This window comes from Tribolium castaneum, chromosome 4 (genome assembly GCF_031307605.1).
Source record: "Tribolium castaneum strain GA2 chromosome 4, icTriCast1.1, whole genome shotgun sequence".
In the NCBI taxonomy this organism is placed as follows: Eukaryota; Metazoa; Arthropoda; class Insecta; order Coleoptera; family Tenebrionidae; genus Tribolium; species Tribolium castaneum.
Genome location: NC_087397.1, coordinates 5531838 through 5549576, shown reverse-complemented (window position 1 = coordinate 5549576; position 17739 = coordinate 5531838). Strand labels below are relative to the sequence as shown.

At 36.9% G+C, this 17739-nt stretch overlaps 1 protein-coding gene across 2 annotated transcripts; it reads right to left on the bottom strand.

The window, feature by feature from the left end:
* Positions 1–10276: 10276 nt before the first annotated feature.
* Positions 10277–15010, bottom strand: LOC661999 (neprilysin-2). Of its 2 annotated transcripts, XM_015985438.2 has the most exons (10): positions 14915–15010; positions 14725–14864; positions 14112–14611; positions 13908–14063; positions 13650–13861; positions 13432–13590; positions 13157–13388; positions 12493–12661; positions 11953–12197; positions 10277–10788 (listed from the first exon to the last, which is right to left on the bottom strand). In XM_015985438.2, exons 1-10 carry the CDS (start codon positions 14923–14925, stop codon positions 10450–10452), a joined length of 2163 nt encoding a protein of 720 aa, XP_015840924.1. In that variant the 5' UTR covers positions 14926–15010; the 3' UTR covers positions 10277–10449. The 2 variants fall into 2 exon arrangements, with proteins under 2 accessions (XP_015840924.1, XP_008201107.2); XM_008202885.3 differs by lacking the exon at positions 14915–15010 and having other exon boundaries at positions 14664–14757.
* Positions 15011–17739: the final 2729 nt, after the last annotated feature.

Below are 17739 nucleotides of genomic sequence, written 5' to 3'. Positions count from 1 at the left end.
TATTACACCTACATTTCACAAAATTAAAAATTTTGATTTCTTTTTATTTTTAAAAAATTTATTAAAAAATATTAAAGTTTTCTTAAACTTCTTATTTTGACTCGCATTTTATGTTTTTAAAAATAGATTTTTATTTTAATTGTAAATAAAACAATGCAACGTAAAACTCAAAGCTTAGTAGCCGCTGATAAAATAACAAGTAATAACTTAAAAGAACTCTGTTGTTAAAAGTTTAGTCAATAATTAATTAAAAAACTTAATAATTTAAATTAATTACAATCCACAGTGATGTAATTGACTCGATAACTAATAATAAATAAATTACTCTCCCGGCGCATCCACCATTTTTAGTCAACTCAAATCAGAAACAAATTTTTTACTGATTAGTTATAAAGAATTACAAACAATTATTGATGGTTTTGAAACTTTGTATAAACCAGTGTTCGTGTACATGTCTACTTTCGCCACGTTTAAGAACAGTTGGTGAGATATTTTGGACTTTATTTATTTGACTGTACTTAAAATGACAAAGAGAAGGTATTTGCTTCTACCTCAGTCCTAGTAGCAACTTGTTGGCTGAACTATCTTTTAAATGCAGATGTTTGTTTTATGAGAAGCGTGTTCCGGTATTTTGCATTCTCGAATTTGCAAATGCGCGTAAAATTCAAAAAATCCTGTAGTCTTGCCGTCCGTTCGGTATTTCGCATATAAATTGGCGTTTAATCATTGTTTGTCCATGCCGATTTGAATCGCGCATTGTCGGCAAAATAAACACGTCTTTCAGTCGTGTTTTGAAAAGATGCATTGGTGGAATGAATGTATCGTGCATCCGGCGCTGGTGTTTCCGTTTGATTGCTGGTGGTATTATGTGAAAGATGGGTCGATCATGTGACAGTGTTCCTCATAAACGGATTGCGCATCCGCTTAGATCCGGTGAATCGATTCTTAGCAATTTCACGCCTTTTGGAGCCGTAACATTTAGCAATGGCATGTTTCAGTGGCTCGTTTATCTTCGGCTGGCTCATCAAAAGAAGAAACTCGACATGCAACACTCGGAATCACAAAGCTTGCGTTATTAATCGGTTTTGTGACGCGGAGAGTCGCCACGTCCGCACTCCTTAATTATGTTATCCGGAATCGAGAAGCCTCCAATCGTTAATGTGAAGGATTCCTGGAGGACGCGTCTGCATTGCTGACGCTGCACGTATTTATCGTTGTCTGGCGCTCTACTCCGGGGTAATGATTCGCCTCAGGTATCCTTTCTAAACATTAATTACTTTAACAAATCTTATCTCGTAGGACTAGCAAAAACTCTACTAAAGCCTTTATCAGCGCAAACAACTACTTAAATTAAAACTCGCTCCGGAACTGATAAAATAATTGTGCTTTCAATTCCCGAGAATTGGAACCTAAATCATATAACGCAGCGTCGTAAATCCTTGCAGATTATCTACAAATAAAAACTTTTGTTTCAATTAGGAAAATACTTTGTTCGGGATGAAAAAGGACGCCAACTTTTAATGTTCTCCTATTTTAAGTTCTAGGTGAGAAAAAATCTATTACGTCGTAAATAGGATTTGTGGTGGGAAACTCGACGCCGAAATTCTCTGCCCGAGGATGCCAAAACCATAATTGACTCCTTAATGAAAATTATCCAGCCGACGAGAACACGTTCAAAATTTATATCGTTAATAACGCCACCAATTAAAAATATTTTCTTATTTATTTGCAAAAAACTGTTTACTTGGTTCATGTCAATACCTCTTATTTGCTCCAGTTCGTTGTTATTTTCATTTTACTTTCAAAAAGTCAACAAGTAGATTAACTAGTCCAGACATCAATAAAAATAAATTTCTACAAAAATATCTCATAAAGTATACAAATAACAAAGCTCTTTTCCCCCAATATGTAATGCTCGGCACACCAAAATAAAAACAATTGGGGTTAAAACTTTCAGGATGATAAAATTTAAATTGAAACAGCAACTCCCGTGCTAGTAAACTATTTTAGGTAATGGATTTCATTATTAATTGTTTTGTAATTCGAAATTGTTTCAGCTTTTGTGCAAGGTTACTTTGTTTTATTTTTGCCCATATTCAATTGTAAAGTAATTAAAGAGTATAAAAAACTAGGTTTAACGTCGCTATTCACATAAACAGTAACAAGAACTAGCAAAGAGTGTTTTAATGCAGATTACGAGCAGAATAAACAAAAATGGCATTCGTAATGAAAGGTTTTATTCAGGTTTTGGACGTAACTAGGTGCCTTGTGGGGTTAGCGTTGAAAGCACTTTCCATATTCCTTTCAATACATGCTCGGAAAGAAACTCGCAGAAATGGGGTTTTATGTGAGGAAGCGAATTTTTTGCTTTTTTTCGCACGTAATGAAAAACACTCATCTGTTCAATGTCTACGAAAAATAGTGCAAGAACAAAACGTTGAATAAATTAACATTTATTAGCGTCATCTCCTCCGAATATCAATAAATAATCGCCGGATTTCGGCGAAATTTCCGCGATATCAGGCGGTGCAAATTTATGAAGCCAATACTTTATTAATAAAATTTTCGTCTCGCTACAAATTTAATTTATTACCATGTTCCTCAGATGTAATTAAATTTGTACAGCCGGGATGCTTGAATAACACGATTTGCTTGTTGTGCTTCCTAAATACTTAAAATTGTGTTTTTTTGTATTCTTAACGATATTACGTTCACAAGAAACGTCAAATACATGCCGGAAATTTTTCAGTGTGATATTTGGATGGGACGGAATCGATAAATGCAATTACTAGCGTCATTTAACTACTGCCGAACGCTTGCCGCCTGATCCACATCTGGCGTCATTACTGCATCTCAGAAGTCATAACTCAGTAATAACTTAAATTAGTTCCCTTAATTAATCTACTCAAAATGCGAGCGAGCAAGCGAGTGACTATTTAAAAACTGAAAAAGGCTGGAAATAATAAACACGGTTTATGGGGCGGTGCATCGGAGCATAAAATCATTTCTCGATTTAAAATAAGGTCGAATAAATCCTCCTCCAAGCATAAAACGCTAAACTGCAGAAGAAATCACTTGTTTACGCCGTTCACGTTTCTTATTGGTAGAATATCCGTTATGGAGGAACAAAGTCTACCGACAATCCTGGGAGGAAATCGTAAAATATGCACTAGAGGAGGTGTCCATTAAGCTCGTTTTATTGCAAGTCAAGGTTGTTTCCGGCTGATGTTTTGTATCACCGGAAAGATGAAAGATTTTCGGCGGAGTATCAGAAGCATCAGAAGCAATTTGCGGGGAGAATTTTTTACTTTACAACGTCGGCCGATTAAATACGTTTGGTGGATCGAGTTTTATTGAGTTTGGCAGGAAAATATCGCTGAGGGCCAGGCGGATGAGATCGAGGCTCCGTTTCTGAAATCACAATAAAAGCAAACAAAATATATTAATGTTACCTTTTCGTTAACGGGCTGCAGTTCGTTTAGGGAGTTGGAGGCAGGAGTTAATCTAGCTTTGGTGCGCTTCTCTTCGGTTTCGCTTCGCAAGATCGGCGACTCTCGAGGGACTTCTGTTCGACTTGCCGGAAAAAATACGGAAGAGACTTTGACTTCGACTGGCTACTCGTCAAGACACCGAGGTCGCTTTGAAGTTGCCGGGAGGGAGCTGGCACTTTATGGGCTTTGTACGGACAGGAATATCATTGATGTTTTATCTTTCTGCTAGCTTTTTCACCAATAATCGGTGGAGAGGATAATGAGATTAAAGCGGTTTTAGCATAAAAAGGAAATTAGATTACGGGGGAAATCAACAGTGCGAATTTTCAACACGAGAACCTTAATGAAAAATTAAAATATAGAAAGAGGAAATTACGAAAAACCGAAATCAATCTAAAAAACTTTCCAATTTTAGGATCTCATTAAAAAACACCAAATGATGGATGGGGTGGTCACGTCACTGTTTGGAATTTTAACTACTTCCCAAATAACTCACTCCGAACGAATTGAAAGTGAAAACGAAAATAATTATTTCGATATTTTTCAACTCGGGGATTATAAAATTATCCGGGAAGCAAACAAAGTTATAACTCGAGTGTCCCGTAACCCGTCGAATCTAAAATTATAATATTCCGTGGGTGGAAAAAAGTTCCGAAATTATATGGTAATAAAATATAACGGATCTGTGCGAGGGTGGATATAAGACGCATCAAATATGCTAAACCCTGCAGGTGCAGGAATATTTTTCCCTGTGGTTTGGCAGACCTGTAATGAAGTCAAGAAGTGTGGTTTTCGACGGCGATGTCGGCACTTTAGACGCCGCCACCGGCGGCGGTGTTCTAGACACTGTTTTACATAAAGACTCGTCCAATTTTGCCGTTCGACGGTTGCACTTTTATTGCTACTCAACGAGGGACACGTTCAAAACCAATTTTATTTCTTTGACTCTGGTCCAACACAAAGACTCCTTTCAAACCAGAATAAAACCCCCAATAACTCCAATTTAAATTAATCAACCCTGAAACTAGAATCGCCGTATGTAATTTATAAGTTTAGTTTTAGCAGAAATTGCTCAGTCATTAATCTCGACTCAGCTATAAGGTTTTTGCCAAAGCGGTTTCATTCGAGCGTTCCAGATAAGATTGCCACAGAATTCGAATGACAAATGAACCAAGAAAGCGGCCACAATTTTGAGATTTCTCCTATTTATTTTATATTAAGCCGAAGCTGAAATGACCAAGTCAACACTCACATTGCTGGCTAACCGAATCCTGTTTACCAAATGTGTCTCACTATTTGCCGAACATTTTGCACATAAAGTGTGAACCAATGTCACTATTTTATCCGTCTGTGATCGCTCATAAAACTCGGCATTTGTAGATATTTGCGATTTTACGACCAGAGAATTTCCTTAATAAATTTGGCTCGTCCCTTACAAATGAAAAATAGGATGAAGCGTGGACTATGGAAATGAAATCTGAACTCAAAAATAAATTAAAAAATGTTTTTCATACACAATGTGGTCTTGTTGGGAAATAAAAAAATGATTTTCGTTTTTAAAATAAGTTCACAAACACTCGAAAAGACATTTAAAAAATAATATCGAAGTGGGAGTCTCATTAAAAATGTATTTGTACCCACCTTGATGGAAGTATAAAATTACGCGAATTTAATACCGAAAAAATTGCTTGAAAAATGAAGTCAATTATTGTATTATGTATTCCACTCATTATCGTTACAGCCTCGTCTGGAAGCAATTTGAACACATAAACATTATTAGAATTTGAAAAATGTTGAATATTCAGGAGCTCGATTTGTTTCATAAAAAAGTTTTTAAATAATTCCATCTCGTTTTTCTAGCGTTTGATGACAAAAAACTTCGGTAAGACTCTTCATCTGACCCGAATAAAATCGAATTTAGTCCGCTTTAACATTTAACTCGTGCATCTGGTGTCTGTTTCGATTTGGGCGCCGGGTGAATTCATTCCAAGCTTTGTAATAAATGATAAAGGTCAGTTAGTTCTTGGTGGCTGCAAGTTGGGTTTCAAGGCACGCTCTCAGGTGTTAACGGGCTCGTCATGTAGCGGTGTGGCGGTCGTCATTCGAAGGATATTGGAGCTAACAGTTGCCATAGCGACTACGTCTCCTAATCAGGCTTGAGTACCTTCGAAGAAAAATGTCTGCAACTTCTTCAAAGTCGAAACCCACTTAATGTCATTTCTGAAACAAATAATCGGCTAATTGGCCACTCGATGGAAGTCCGCTTTTCTCCTCTGAATATTTCTGCTGATTTTGTTTACCGGAGTCGAAGGGCAAACATCTACACACAATTTGTAAAGCAGTGTAATGTATAGCCGAGTGATCGGAAGGTTGCACCCCATTGACTCGAAATAGGATAAAGTCGAACACGTCCCTAAGGCTCTAATGCATTCATAACTTTCGATACGGCTTGTCCCGTACAATCCTCAAAAGTATTTTATACAAAAAATATACCGACGATTTCTGCTGAATTATACAATACGGGAAATACCAATCTTAATATCGGACCGGGTCTCGGAGACTGCACTTACGTATTCACGACGTCGTAAAGTCTTCACGGGATTTGATTTTTTATTAGGACAAGGCGCGTCAAGGTTATTAGGGTCATAATAGTAGCACATTAATAGCAGAAATAAAAAAAAAATTAGAAAAAAACTTTTATTTAAAAGAGGCACTAAAAAGTAAAAAAATAATGTTTTTGCCTATAAATTAGCACAACAGGAACTGTTTCAAATTTGGCTCCAAAAATGTGAAACAGACAGACAGAGAACAAAGCAAGTTAAATAAAAGCTTATTTAATTGGTTCATTTTTTGACACTAAATTTGGGTGCGTGGCAGTTTTTTAAGGAATTTTCGCTGAAGGGAAAAAATGTGATACTTTTTATAATTAGAGAGCGTTTCATTTCTTATTTGTCTTGGAATTTCCTTGTATAAAATTTGTAATTGATTGGCTTAGGCGGAATCTCCGCTCTGATTTTCTCCTACACGTTCCCGTCGCTCTAATTCCCCCTAACGTGGCATAATACACGAAACTAATCAATAATTGATTAAAATTTTGTCCAAAGTGGCAGTAACAAGACACAGAACCGGTAGCTTAGTTTGTGTAAATCCCAGCTGAACGATAGCATCGGCAGCGAGTTCTCCTGCAGTGTTTAACCCTCGCAGGTGTATTCAGAATCCACTGACAGATAGTGGGGCATTAACATCGTCAACTAATTACGTCTTCTCTGATTTAATTAGCCGCAATTATCCACAGCACACTATGTCGAGGTTTGGGTATGCGTTACTTAGCACAACGTCTGCAAACGACAGGTTTCTTATCAGTCTCCGAGGAGCGTCGTTATGACCTACTAACCTTGCGTTAATTGTAATTTCACACCCAGTTTAAATGCTACCAAATGTTCCCAATTAAACTTCTTTTATGCTGAGCTAAACAAGCCAGGTTTGGAATTTTAAAACGGTGCTGCAAATTAAATTAATATGCTTACAAGCTCTGAAAAAGCTCCGATACATAGGTAGCGAATTAATAAATTTCGCGCATCGAGCTAATAAAGCCGTTATTGTCATGATTATGATTATCACGCGGAGAGATCACGTTCGGCGCTGAAAAATCGTTTTTCAGTCACATAATATCCAGCGAAGCTGAAACCGAATTCCCTCCGGTGATTAGATTCGCTTCTCTAACTTGTTGCTTTTTAGGGTGTTAATTACCGATGCGTGGTAAAAATCCCTCGTGCGACTGAAAGACATTCGCAACAATGCTCTTCCTCAACCACGTCAAGAGAATGTTCAAGAACATAATGTGCCGGCATCCTCTCACTTCTGGCACCCTGTACACACAGTGTTCAAGTGCAGTCGGCTTTTGTGCCATGACAAAACACGCAGCCATTACAACAATACGTGTCAGTCAGATGCAGACGCCGCCCTCCATTTTTAACACGTCTCTTTCAATCAACAGCCTCACATTGTTTATAAACATTGGCACATACATTTTTTATCGCGAAATTTTTGTTTTCTAGTCGCGTTTAGTTCGGTTAACCGAATGTGAACACGTGCCGAAATTATCACAGGGACTTGCCACCAACGCGGAGCATTACTGAAACAAAGCTAATCAACAATTATTGGGAGGCTGCAGGCACGTTTCGTCGCTGGGGTGTTCTGCAAAATATTTTTCATTAGATTCGATATGGGCCGTTGAAAAAAATTACTCTTATGTTACTCTTCCTCCCAAATTGCTTTGCTTTATTTTCCGCTTTTATTACGCACCAACAAAGCCCTCATTCCACGATTTTTACAAAGACTTACAAAATCATTGGTTTTTATTCAATTTTCTCAATAAATCGCCTTTCGCTAGAAAACCGAAACACCTGAATTAGAAAAGTCATTTGATATCCTACCTCAACCAAACTCGTAAACTCGTAAGTTTTTTTTGTTACTGAATTTGTGTATATTTTCATAATTAATTAAAATTACTCGTAGACAAGTGCGACTGGAATTTTACTATGTAGACAGTTATCTCTGTTCGAGTTGTCTTCATAAATTACCGGTTAACAAAAGCGTTTCTTCAAGGAACTGTTGCAATTTTTAAAATTTGTTTGGTTCTTGATAATTGTGAAATTACTCATCATATTTTGATTCAACTAATTAAGTAAAAAAAATATAAATAAAAGTTTTTTTCAAAAAAAGCTTTTTTAATTTTAATTTTATTCTGATAGAAAAACATTATTTTTCACTTTTCAGTGCATTTTTTAAATAAAAAATTAAATAAGTATGTAAAATTTCAGTTCATTGGGACAACGAGAACCCTTTCTAAAAATTTGAAACAGACAGACAACAAAGCAAGTTAAATAAAAGCTTTTAATTAAGCTTCACTGGGTTGTTTTGGACTGCATCTTGAGATCAAAAATGTTTAATTTTTGTTTGGCGGAGGTGTTGTTATCTCCTACTAATTAGTTTCCGTGAGTAAAGTATAGATTTGTTGTTGCCATAAGGATTAGTGAGTCAGATAACTCATTATGCTCCGTTAATTTCCTTCTTGGTGAACGAAATTTACTTTGCTGCTTCCGTATCATATTTGCTTCGTTATTGCATACACAAACAATGTTACCACATTGTAGCTAATTTATATCAAACTGAACTGGCGTGCATACAAATCAATCAAATCGTGGTGTTTTTTGCTTTGTGTGCGCTTATCGTTCCGTCAATAAACTCGGCAAAGAATATTAAATCGTAATTTCAGTAATGATCAGTAATATAAAGCGAAATAACTACGAATTCCGATAATTACAGCGCCGAGTTGGCTCGATCGATATAAATATCTATAGGGAGTGATTAAGTGAATAGAAGTCATGGTTGGATTTGTCGTCAACGCTTCAAAATTCCGATTAGAGCCACCGCTCCAGATGTTGCCTTGAATTTATATGTGATAGTCTGAATAAACCTAAATATTACAAGAGAGATAACGGAACCGAAGAAGTCGGCAATAATTCGAAGTGAAAGAGAAAAATTTGCATAATATCCGCATAAATTCCAGTTTTAATATCACAATTAGAGAGGCAACTGCAACAGTTTTAGCGAGGTCTGTAATAATGATTGATATTACCAATTAACTTTTGTATGCGCCCATTCAACATTATTGCTAATGACACTATTGTAACAGGGATTAAGGGCTGATACCGGTGTGTCAAAAGCACGGTTCTACATTGTACTTTTGATTTGTGACTGGATGTGGAAGTGCAAATAAATATCCTCGTTTTAATTCCTAACTGATTAAGATAAATGTTAATTTAGAGCGACTCTAAATGTTTTGCCACTGCATAAAATAATACACTGGCGTTGAGCTAATTGTGTTCTGGTGTAGCTACTGCAATTTTTATTATTATTTGATTTCCTTCAAACGAGAACTGATGACAAATTGTGGGAGCTGTACAAACAGAACCATTAAATTTTATATAGCGACGATCGATTCCCTGTTCCGTTCGGTTATTACATCAAAGACTTTTTAAATTAATCAAAGGCTGCACGATACATTGCATCATAGCCAAGATTTAATTGTAATTTCTTTGCTTCTTTTCAGCCGTTGAACGGCTACCTGTTCGAGACATTTATGCTTCTTCCTCAGTTTATCGCTTTAGTGGAGTTGGTTTGCGATAAACTCCGAACTAAACGTCGGCGAGCTGTTCCAACGGGAAATTTATAAAACTGCTTTATAGATTTGTTATGTCATTGATTAGCGAACAATGTCTCGTTTTCAGTCCTTCTATTGTAAAAGTCGTTTGTCACAAGATAGACAAGCGCGAAATCTAATGCTTTCAACTTCTAGTTCGCAAACTTTTCAAGAAAATACCTCCTGACTGAGTTTCGTGTTGTACTTGATGCTAGCGGGAGATTAAAAAATTGGCTGGATGACATCCAACCCAATCACCTTAATAAAACTGTGTAAGACGATATTTTAGATTAATGTCACTTCGGTTACGTGAAGGCCGGGATTGGAATTAAAACTTTAAATGAAAATTTTAACACAAGAATCTTTGAGTAAATTTATGATAAGTGGGGTGTAATCAGTATTTGTTGGCTTAGCATTCATCAAAGTCGCACCGGATTGTCCGGAAATGTATTCATGTTTCAGAGTTTCATTCCAGCACTTAATCGTTACATAAACTACAATCAAGCTTTGGCAGAACAAATCAGCAGTGGTGTAGTTGGAGATTGTTGTTATCTAATTTCGGGAGTCACAAAAATACTAATCAAGTTTGGATGATTTATTCAGCGTGTAATATAATGCTTTAAGTGGTGTGGAAAGAGATACGAGCCGTGGACGAGAAAAGTAAAAAGTAACGCAGTGATACAATAATCAATACGGCACATTATCGGCTACGGCCAGTTTGCGCCCCTATTAGTCCAGTCTTAAAAGATGAATCTACCAAATCCGGCACTTTTGCATGGGATTCATGCTGGCTCCGAGTGGACATCCGAAATCCATTGCGAACTCATCTAAATTTTGCAGAGCCCCGTTGACGCGGAACTGTCCGGGGCTCAGCTGATAATTAGCGATGTATCTCTGTAAAGTTTGATCGGAGTGCTTGGCGCAGTGATGGATCGCCGATGATATCCAGAACAATTGGTTCGGCGAGAAGTTTAATCCGGAAAGTCGTGGTTCGACTCCGTTTTCTTGAACCCAGCTGATGTAAGTGTCGTAGGCAACTTTCATTCCGGCCAAATCGGCCATGTCTTCGTCGCGAGTGTTCGAAGCGTTCAACTGGAAATAGAGTTGGCTCACGGAGGGAAATAGCGAAACCACACCAGAAGCAGCAAATTAAATTAATAATTATAATAAGTTAGGCGTCGGCTCTACATCAAAGTCACGTCATTGTACCGACGAAATCCTTTCGCTACGACACGATCGCATTAATTAAGATTTAATTTGATTTAATTATTGGATTTGCACTGCCAAGGTACGTAAATACTTCGAATGCTTCCTGCAGATATCACTCCGTTGTGTAGCTTTTGTTGCTAATTAATTAGCAGCTGGTATTACCGATCCGCATCTATACAAATCCTCGGTGATCGGCTTTATGGTTTTCAACGAACAAAAATAAAAATCCCGTCATTAACAATACGAAAATCCTGATTTTTTACCCGCTGTAAAGCATTTTAACAGATCCCAAGAAAATTTTAAATAACTACATGAAACAAATTTTTACGATTGTTGAAATGTGGAATGTAAACACATTCGTGTGTTGAGCGGTTAGTGGCAGTTTCATTTTCTTTTTAATTCGGGAAAGCATTTGCGCTCATTTAACGTGCATTTCTAAACCGCCACTTCGAGTAGTTTCGAGTCTTTGATAAGTGTAAAATAAGAATTCACTTACGTAAAGTGCCATATCAAATGCAATTTACAGAATGTAGATTCAAGAAAGAGCAATAAAACGCTTGATATTTGCTTATCTCTGCCATTTCAATGATACTCGTCGTCTTGAATTCCTCACTGAACATTGTGTAAATGTGTAATTAAAACATGGTTAAATACGTTCACGTGCAATTTCACCCTCCAAATGCCCCACTGTGCCCTGCAATCGATCACGGCCCCAACTGTTTAAAATATTTTGTGCACCAGAGCAAGGCTAATACCGAAAATATTATCCGCGGGTTTTTTATTTGCCGATCGGATTATGATCGTAAATTCTACTTGCGCGAGTGGAAAACGTTAAGTAATTAATTGAAATGCGTGGAATTGTCGATAAGTCGACGTTTGGGGCTGAAGTTCAAGGCAAGGAGTTGTGGTATTCTGAAGACATATTTGCCGGGCAAAAAATGGCTGTGGTCGTCTGAAGTGACGGTGTGAAATTATAGGGCGGGAGCATACTTGGGATATTCGCTTTGAACATACTTGCGAAATTCCTGGGCTTAATAATAAACTTACGTGTTCGATCATTTTAACTATGAATTTTCCGTAATGATTCGACAGACACTGCAGTTTAGTTTCGTAGTTGAAGAGGGTGTGGGATGACCACCAGCTCCGGGCTTCGCCCTCGAGTCCTTTGTACTCGGCCTGGGTGATGATGTGGTACATCTCATGGGCGATAATCGCGCCCAAGGCGCCGTAGTTGAGGTACTCGGGCCGGTTTTTCTGGTAGAAAATGCCCCGGAAGAAGGGGATTGGTATTCCTGGAATTGATTTTGTGTCGTTCAAGTCGGTATCTTTATTTATTTCGCGTGGTAAGTGGTGATTAAAAAACATGACGGCGGGTACTTAGGCAAAATCCGGGACTGATCGATAATAATCCGGCTAATTTGGTGATTTTCGCGCCGGGACACGCCATCTTAAAACTGAAATAATCTCACTCGTTTACAATTTCAAATTGCGGTACTGGAATTAAATGGAACGGGTGTAAGACACGCGCCGAGATATATTGCGACGTATTTTATTTGAAATTGTCGAAGGATTTAAGTTGGGACTTACTCAGAGCATTTTCCTTTGGCGAGTAAACAATATTTAATCCTGTGACAGATCCGGGGGTTTCGAAAAAATTCTCTCTTACAGGTTGCCGGAGTTTTCCATATTGAATATTGGTACTCACATAATCCAGATTTAGGGCCGACGTCAAGAGCTTATCTTCCAATATTTCCACCTGGAAAATCGATCTTGTTTACACATTTTGTGCGAATGATGCCATAACATGAAATATTCAAAACAACTTTATCCCCGGCTTCTATAATGGAAATAATTAGAACACCATTCTGAATTTATAATCAACTATTTCACTTTATACCAACACAACATTTACACATAGATGAACTTTATTGTGCCGCAATAAATATAAATGCTCCAAGAGAAAGAACAGCCCAGCAATAAATCAACACCGGAATATTTACAAATAATTTATCTCAACTAACCAACATTTAGACCCGAAATAAATCAGTGCATCAATAAACTTCTGTTTCTGCATTCACAATTGTTTCGGCGAATTTTTTTGAACATTTTTGTAAACCGAAAAGCCACCGCGCAATTTGCTAAAGTTTGATATAATTGTTAAAGTTTCTAGCCGTAGAATGAATAATACAACAAAATTTAACTTTTTCAATTAAATTTCAGATATCTCCGTGAATTATGCTTCAACTCTTACCTCTTCGTACATTCTGTTTCTTTCAATAAAGTCATTGTAATTTGGAATGTCTTCTACGCTCGAAACGAGTATTTCTGAGGCAATGTCTTTGGTCTTTGCATCCAGCCAATCTAATTTGTAAAGATTTTCCCTGAACTGATATTTGATATTTCGAATCATAGAAATAGCACGCGTTCGTGTGTCGTCATCTAAATATTTCTTGATATAAGTTTCGGAAATAACAGTCGAGAGGCTGCAAATATTGTTAAAACGATAACGCAAAAACTAAAATTTACCTATTTTCGGTGGCTGTAACGCACATATTCCACCGTGACGTTTCTGCCGGTTTTCCAGTAGCTTTCGTGACATAATCGTACGCTTTACTTAAGATTTTTTGGGGTAAGTAAGTGACCAAGTCTTGTAAAATATGCCAGCACATGAAATTGGCGATTATCCTGGAAAAGACGTACTAATAATGGGAAGCATTAATTAGGGTCTTTTTTCAAAATTATACCTTTCATCGGTGTGTTTAAGGAGACGAAGCAACGTTTTTAAATAAAGAGGCTCCGAGACGGATATAATATCGTCATAAGTAATTTCAGTGACGGGCTGTAGAATATTGTTAATATATTCCTTCCAACGTATTTCTGAAAATTCATATTGTAATTCCGACAAGGATAAAGGATTATAAAGTTGAGTTTGATTAGCTCCGTTCTTTTCAGAAATCTGCAATTTCAAAATGAAAAAATCCTGAAAAGTGAGTACGTGTTACTTTAGCTAATTTGAGCAGAAACTCCAAGACTTGGCGTTGCTCTTCTCTCGCTCTCTCCCTCTCGGCTCCCATGAGTACAGCGACGTCCACCATATATTCTAAATACCAGTTTTTTATTTCGTTATTTATTTGACTTTGATAGTACGGGCTCTTTATCTGAAATGTTTTATTAAAAGCTCAGTCTGCGAAGAGCCCGTTTCTTACATTTAGAACGTATTTATCTGGATGTATTCGATCCCTTTGCAGCGCCAAAATGAAAAAATATTCGAAATTAATTCCCATCTGCCTGAGTTTGTGCACGGCATCTTTCCAATCGAATGAATCCTTGCGCCAATTATTCCCGTTAAGAGTGGGCCATCCGCCTATTTGCTTAAAAATTTGTTTCATCCTTTTTAATCCTTCTGCTTCGATTGCACTCTCGTTCATGCAAGCTCGATAAAATTTCTTTGCTAAATTGAAAGCTGAGGGATATTCGGTCTGGATCGGTTCATCCAGCATGTTTTTAATTTCGGTTTGAATATCCTCTTCGAGGAGACTAGTCACCGAGCGCGAGTCTCGATCATCCAACTTTGTGTTCTCCAGGAAATTACCGCACGAAAACCGATAAAAATCTTCGCACGGATCCGCTTTTATGTCGATGTACTTCACGAGCAACTCCATCGAAGTCTTCGCACACACCGACGATGTGCACTCTTTAGGGCCATCTAAAATCATCAACAACACTAAAACCACTCAACTTCCAAGAGCTAATTTTACTCAATCTTTGTATGCACGAGCTTCAAGTGCTGCGAATAGAAATATCCTTTTTAGCACTTACCGGAATAAAACAAATAAATTAGCAGAAATAACGATAATGCAGTGCCTGAAACTATGCTAACAATTACGATTTTCTTTTCGCTTCTCGAGCGATTTTTCCACCATGTTCTCAGAGCAAATTTTCGGCGGTCCGGAATTCCTCTACAAATTAAATTATCCTTAACATAATAATCGGATTTTTTAGTGCGTACCCATTAATCATTTTTTAGGCGGAGAAACTTAAAAATTTAATTTTTATTGTGTTCTCACGACACTCTACTAACATACTTAATAAAGTAGAGGATGAGTCAAGTAATTAAAGAGACAGGAAGAATGCGTTACGTCGTTTGGGAGGACTTGACCCTTAAGGTCAAACTGCTCTAATTGCCTTAAAATTAAATTATCAAAATAATAGGGAGTTAATTTTGCGTTAATTTGAGGAGCAGATAATAAGTTATGTTGCGTTAAACGTTTTATGATATTTGGAGGGTTCTTTTAATGCTGATTTGGAAATAATTGGACGCGGCTTGGGGCGAATCGTGAATTTATTTTAAAACTAGCTATAAATCCCCATTATTTACAACTTTTTGATCCATTAGGTGCGAACTACAGCGTGACCTTTTCCCCTGTTGAATTTAAATTAGTTTATAAAAAAATCCGGTAATTCGAGATTCTCCTGGTAAAATTGTTTCGGCTGGTCTAATCCGAGATTTAATAACGTGACTGAATTGAGAGAAGAGAAAATATTATTTGGTAGGTATCCTGCGCCGTAAAAAACTCGACTAGACGACGAAAGGAAGTAAAAAAAGAATAGAAAACGGAAATTGGTTGCTACGTGTATGGCCAGTGATACGAGTCACTGGACGTTAGCCGCTATCTGCTCGGCTAAACTTTTTTAGACAAGTGTATTCGATAAAACCTACTTAGGGCAGTTTGCGCAAGGAAAACCATTAGCACTAATCATTAAACATTTGATTCGGTTTCGCTGAATTTTAGCCGACAAAAGCAAAGCAACGAGCTGAACCAATTCGAATAAAATTGAACTTTCAGACCGAGCCATTCAAAGGAACTATTCATTGACGAACCGACTTGTGTAGTTCATTTCATCGAAATGGTGGCCGAAATAAACACAAACAGATAAATCGTGGCGCAGGAGACATAAGTCGGCCTAATCTGCACAGTTGGACAACAATAAAACATCTCAGGCCAAGAAAAACCGCCACCAAATATCTAATTAGGAATCGTTTGTGTATTTTTGAAATCAATTATTATTGCATAATAAAATTTGTACATATCATTTAATAACTAAATTGGATTATAAAATTGGTGGAGGCGCCGGTATAGCAAATTCCTATTACCTATTAATTCATAAATATTTTATTACTAAATTGTTCTGTTTAAAAAGTTTTTGTTGTTTTGGTTTTTTACTAATTTTGCAGACTACCATATATAATTATTCATTTAGTTATAATTTTAAAGCTTCTTCTTAATATTTGTGTGCTTTGGGAATTAATACAGTCTAGGTTTAATTTTAATTTCGTGTGTTGGTCTGCCCTTATCATGGCACACAACAAAAATTGTAAGAATTTTGTATAAACAAAGGTTTAGGCGAGATAACAATTGGGGCGCGATAAGCTTGCAAGAATATATTTACAAACATTAGGCGCCGTAAAAATCTAATCTTGGCGAATTTATTTAGGCCGAGGTAAATTTGCATCGAGATTCTTATCTGTTAATTATCCGCGCCCCTTAAATTAAAAAACTCGTCACTACTGTTCCATATATTTATGTAGGTCGTGTGGGTGAAGGTTTTAAGACATTGTTTTCTCACGTTGGAGCACACTCTACCTCGCATACACCTTCATTATGTATACTTTGACCGTGCGATTTTCCCACTTTGTAGAAATTGTGCGATTGTCTTTGAGTAATTTTAAATCGAAGTATTAAAATGCACCCCTCGCAGGGTGTGTTTTATTTGGCTGCGGGCTGAAAACTATAATAATATATAAACCGGAATGATTCCAGACACCCTTACAAACTCATCCGTGTATCCCCTGAGGGCACTGGAATAATGAAAATCCCGTATTTCATCGAACGGTCCTCGGTGGTAATAAAAAGAAATTTGTTCTGTAATAGACGAGATTTAACGTTGTATTACCACAAACAAATGGTCACTATAGTGCAATATCATATCTCTAATAATTGCACAGCATTGGGGCGCTACGTGTTCGGCAGGACTTGCTCATGTTTAACCAGAATGCAAATTATCAAAGCGCCAAACTGGTCTTCTATTCCCCATATCATTATGAATCGCTGCAGCGTTTTAACGCGATTTTGCGGCCACTAATTTCATTTTTGGCAGGGATTGCTTTTTTCCCCGTGAATTTTTCACTAGATACGTGACGTAATTTGAAATCTCGTGCATTATAGATGATAGATTTTTCCCGACTTTGTCACCGGAATACTGTTAAACTTGAGTAAGAAGCTAGATAAGCAACGATCTGATAATTAACTCAACTGAACCCTCAACTCCATTTAATTTGTTCTTCCTAAACATGGATCCCAACATGTATTTACCATTGTTCCAAATTTTACCCAAGAGAAATGAATAAGATAATGCGAGCAGATGCCATTAACTACTAGAGATTAATTAAATTTCACTTATTAATAAATTAAGATTTAAGTTAGGATGCCACGCTTTAGAATTGACTTGTCATACGGAACTGAACGCGCTTTTACTGCAGAAATATCGCTAACATTACGATAAAATATTGCTAAAACTACTCTCGAATATTTACTTAACACACTATGTGTGTTGGCTGCAATTTGTTTGCAGCGATTTGACTAAAAATAACGGTTAACACCAGGAATTATGAAAATATTGTTTTATTTACCAGCTTCATGACATATTTAATGTGTTTGAAACTAATTTTAATGGACGTGTTTATTAACAATGCAGAAACAGTGCAAAAAATGCATTCCCAAACATTTAACATTAACTAATTACGAATTGCATTAAATTTTCAATATATTATCG

What these genes read in the sequence shown, in the direction of transcription:
- LOC661999 (XM_015985438.2), bottom strand. An exon ending in CAGATAAATACGTTCTAAAT is followed by an intron (nt 14,064 to 14,111) that starts GTAAGAAACGGG and finishes AAAACATTTCAG; the next exon opens with ATAAAGAGCCCGTACTATCA. An exon ending in GAAACAGAATGTACGAAGAG is followed by an intron (nt 12,662 to 13,156) that starts GTAAGAGTTGAA and finishes TCGATTTTCCAG; the next exon opens with GTGGAAATATTGGAAGATAA.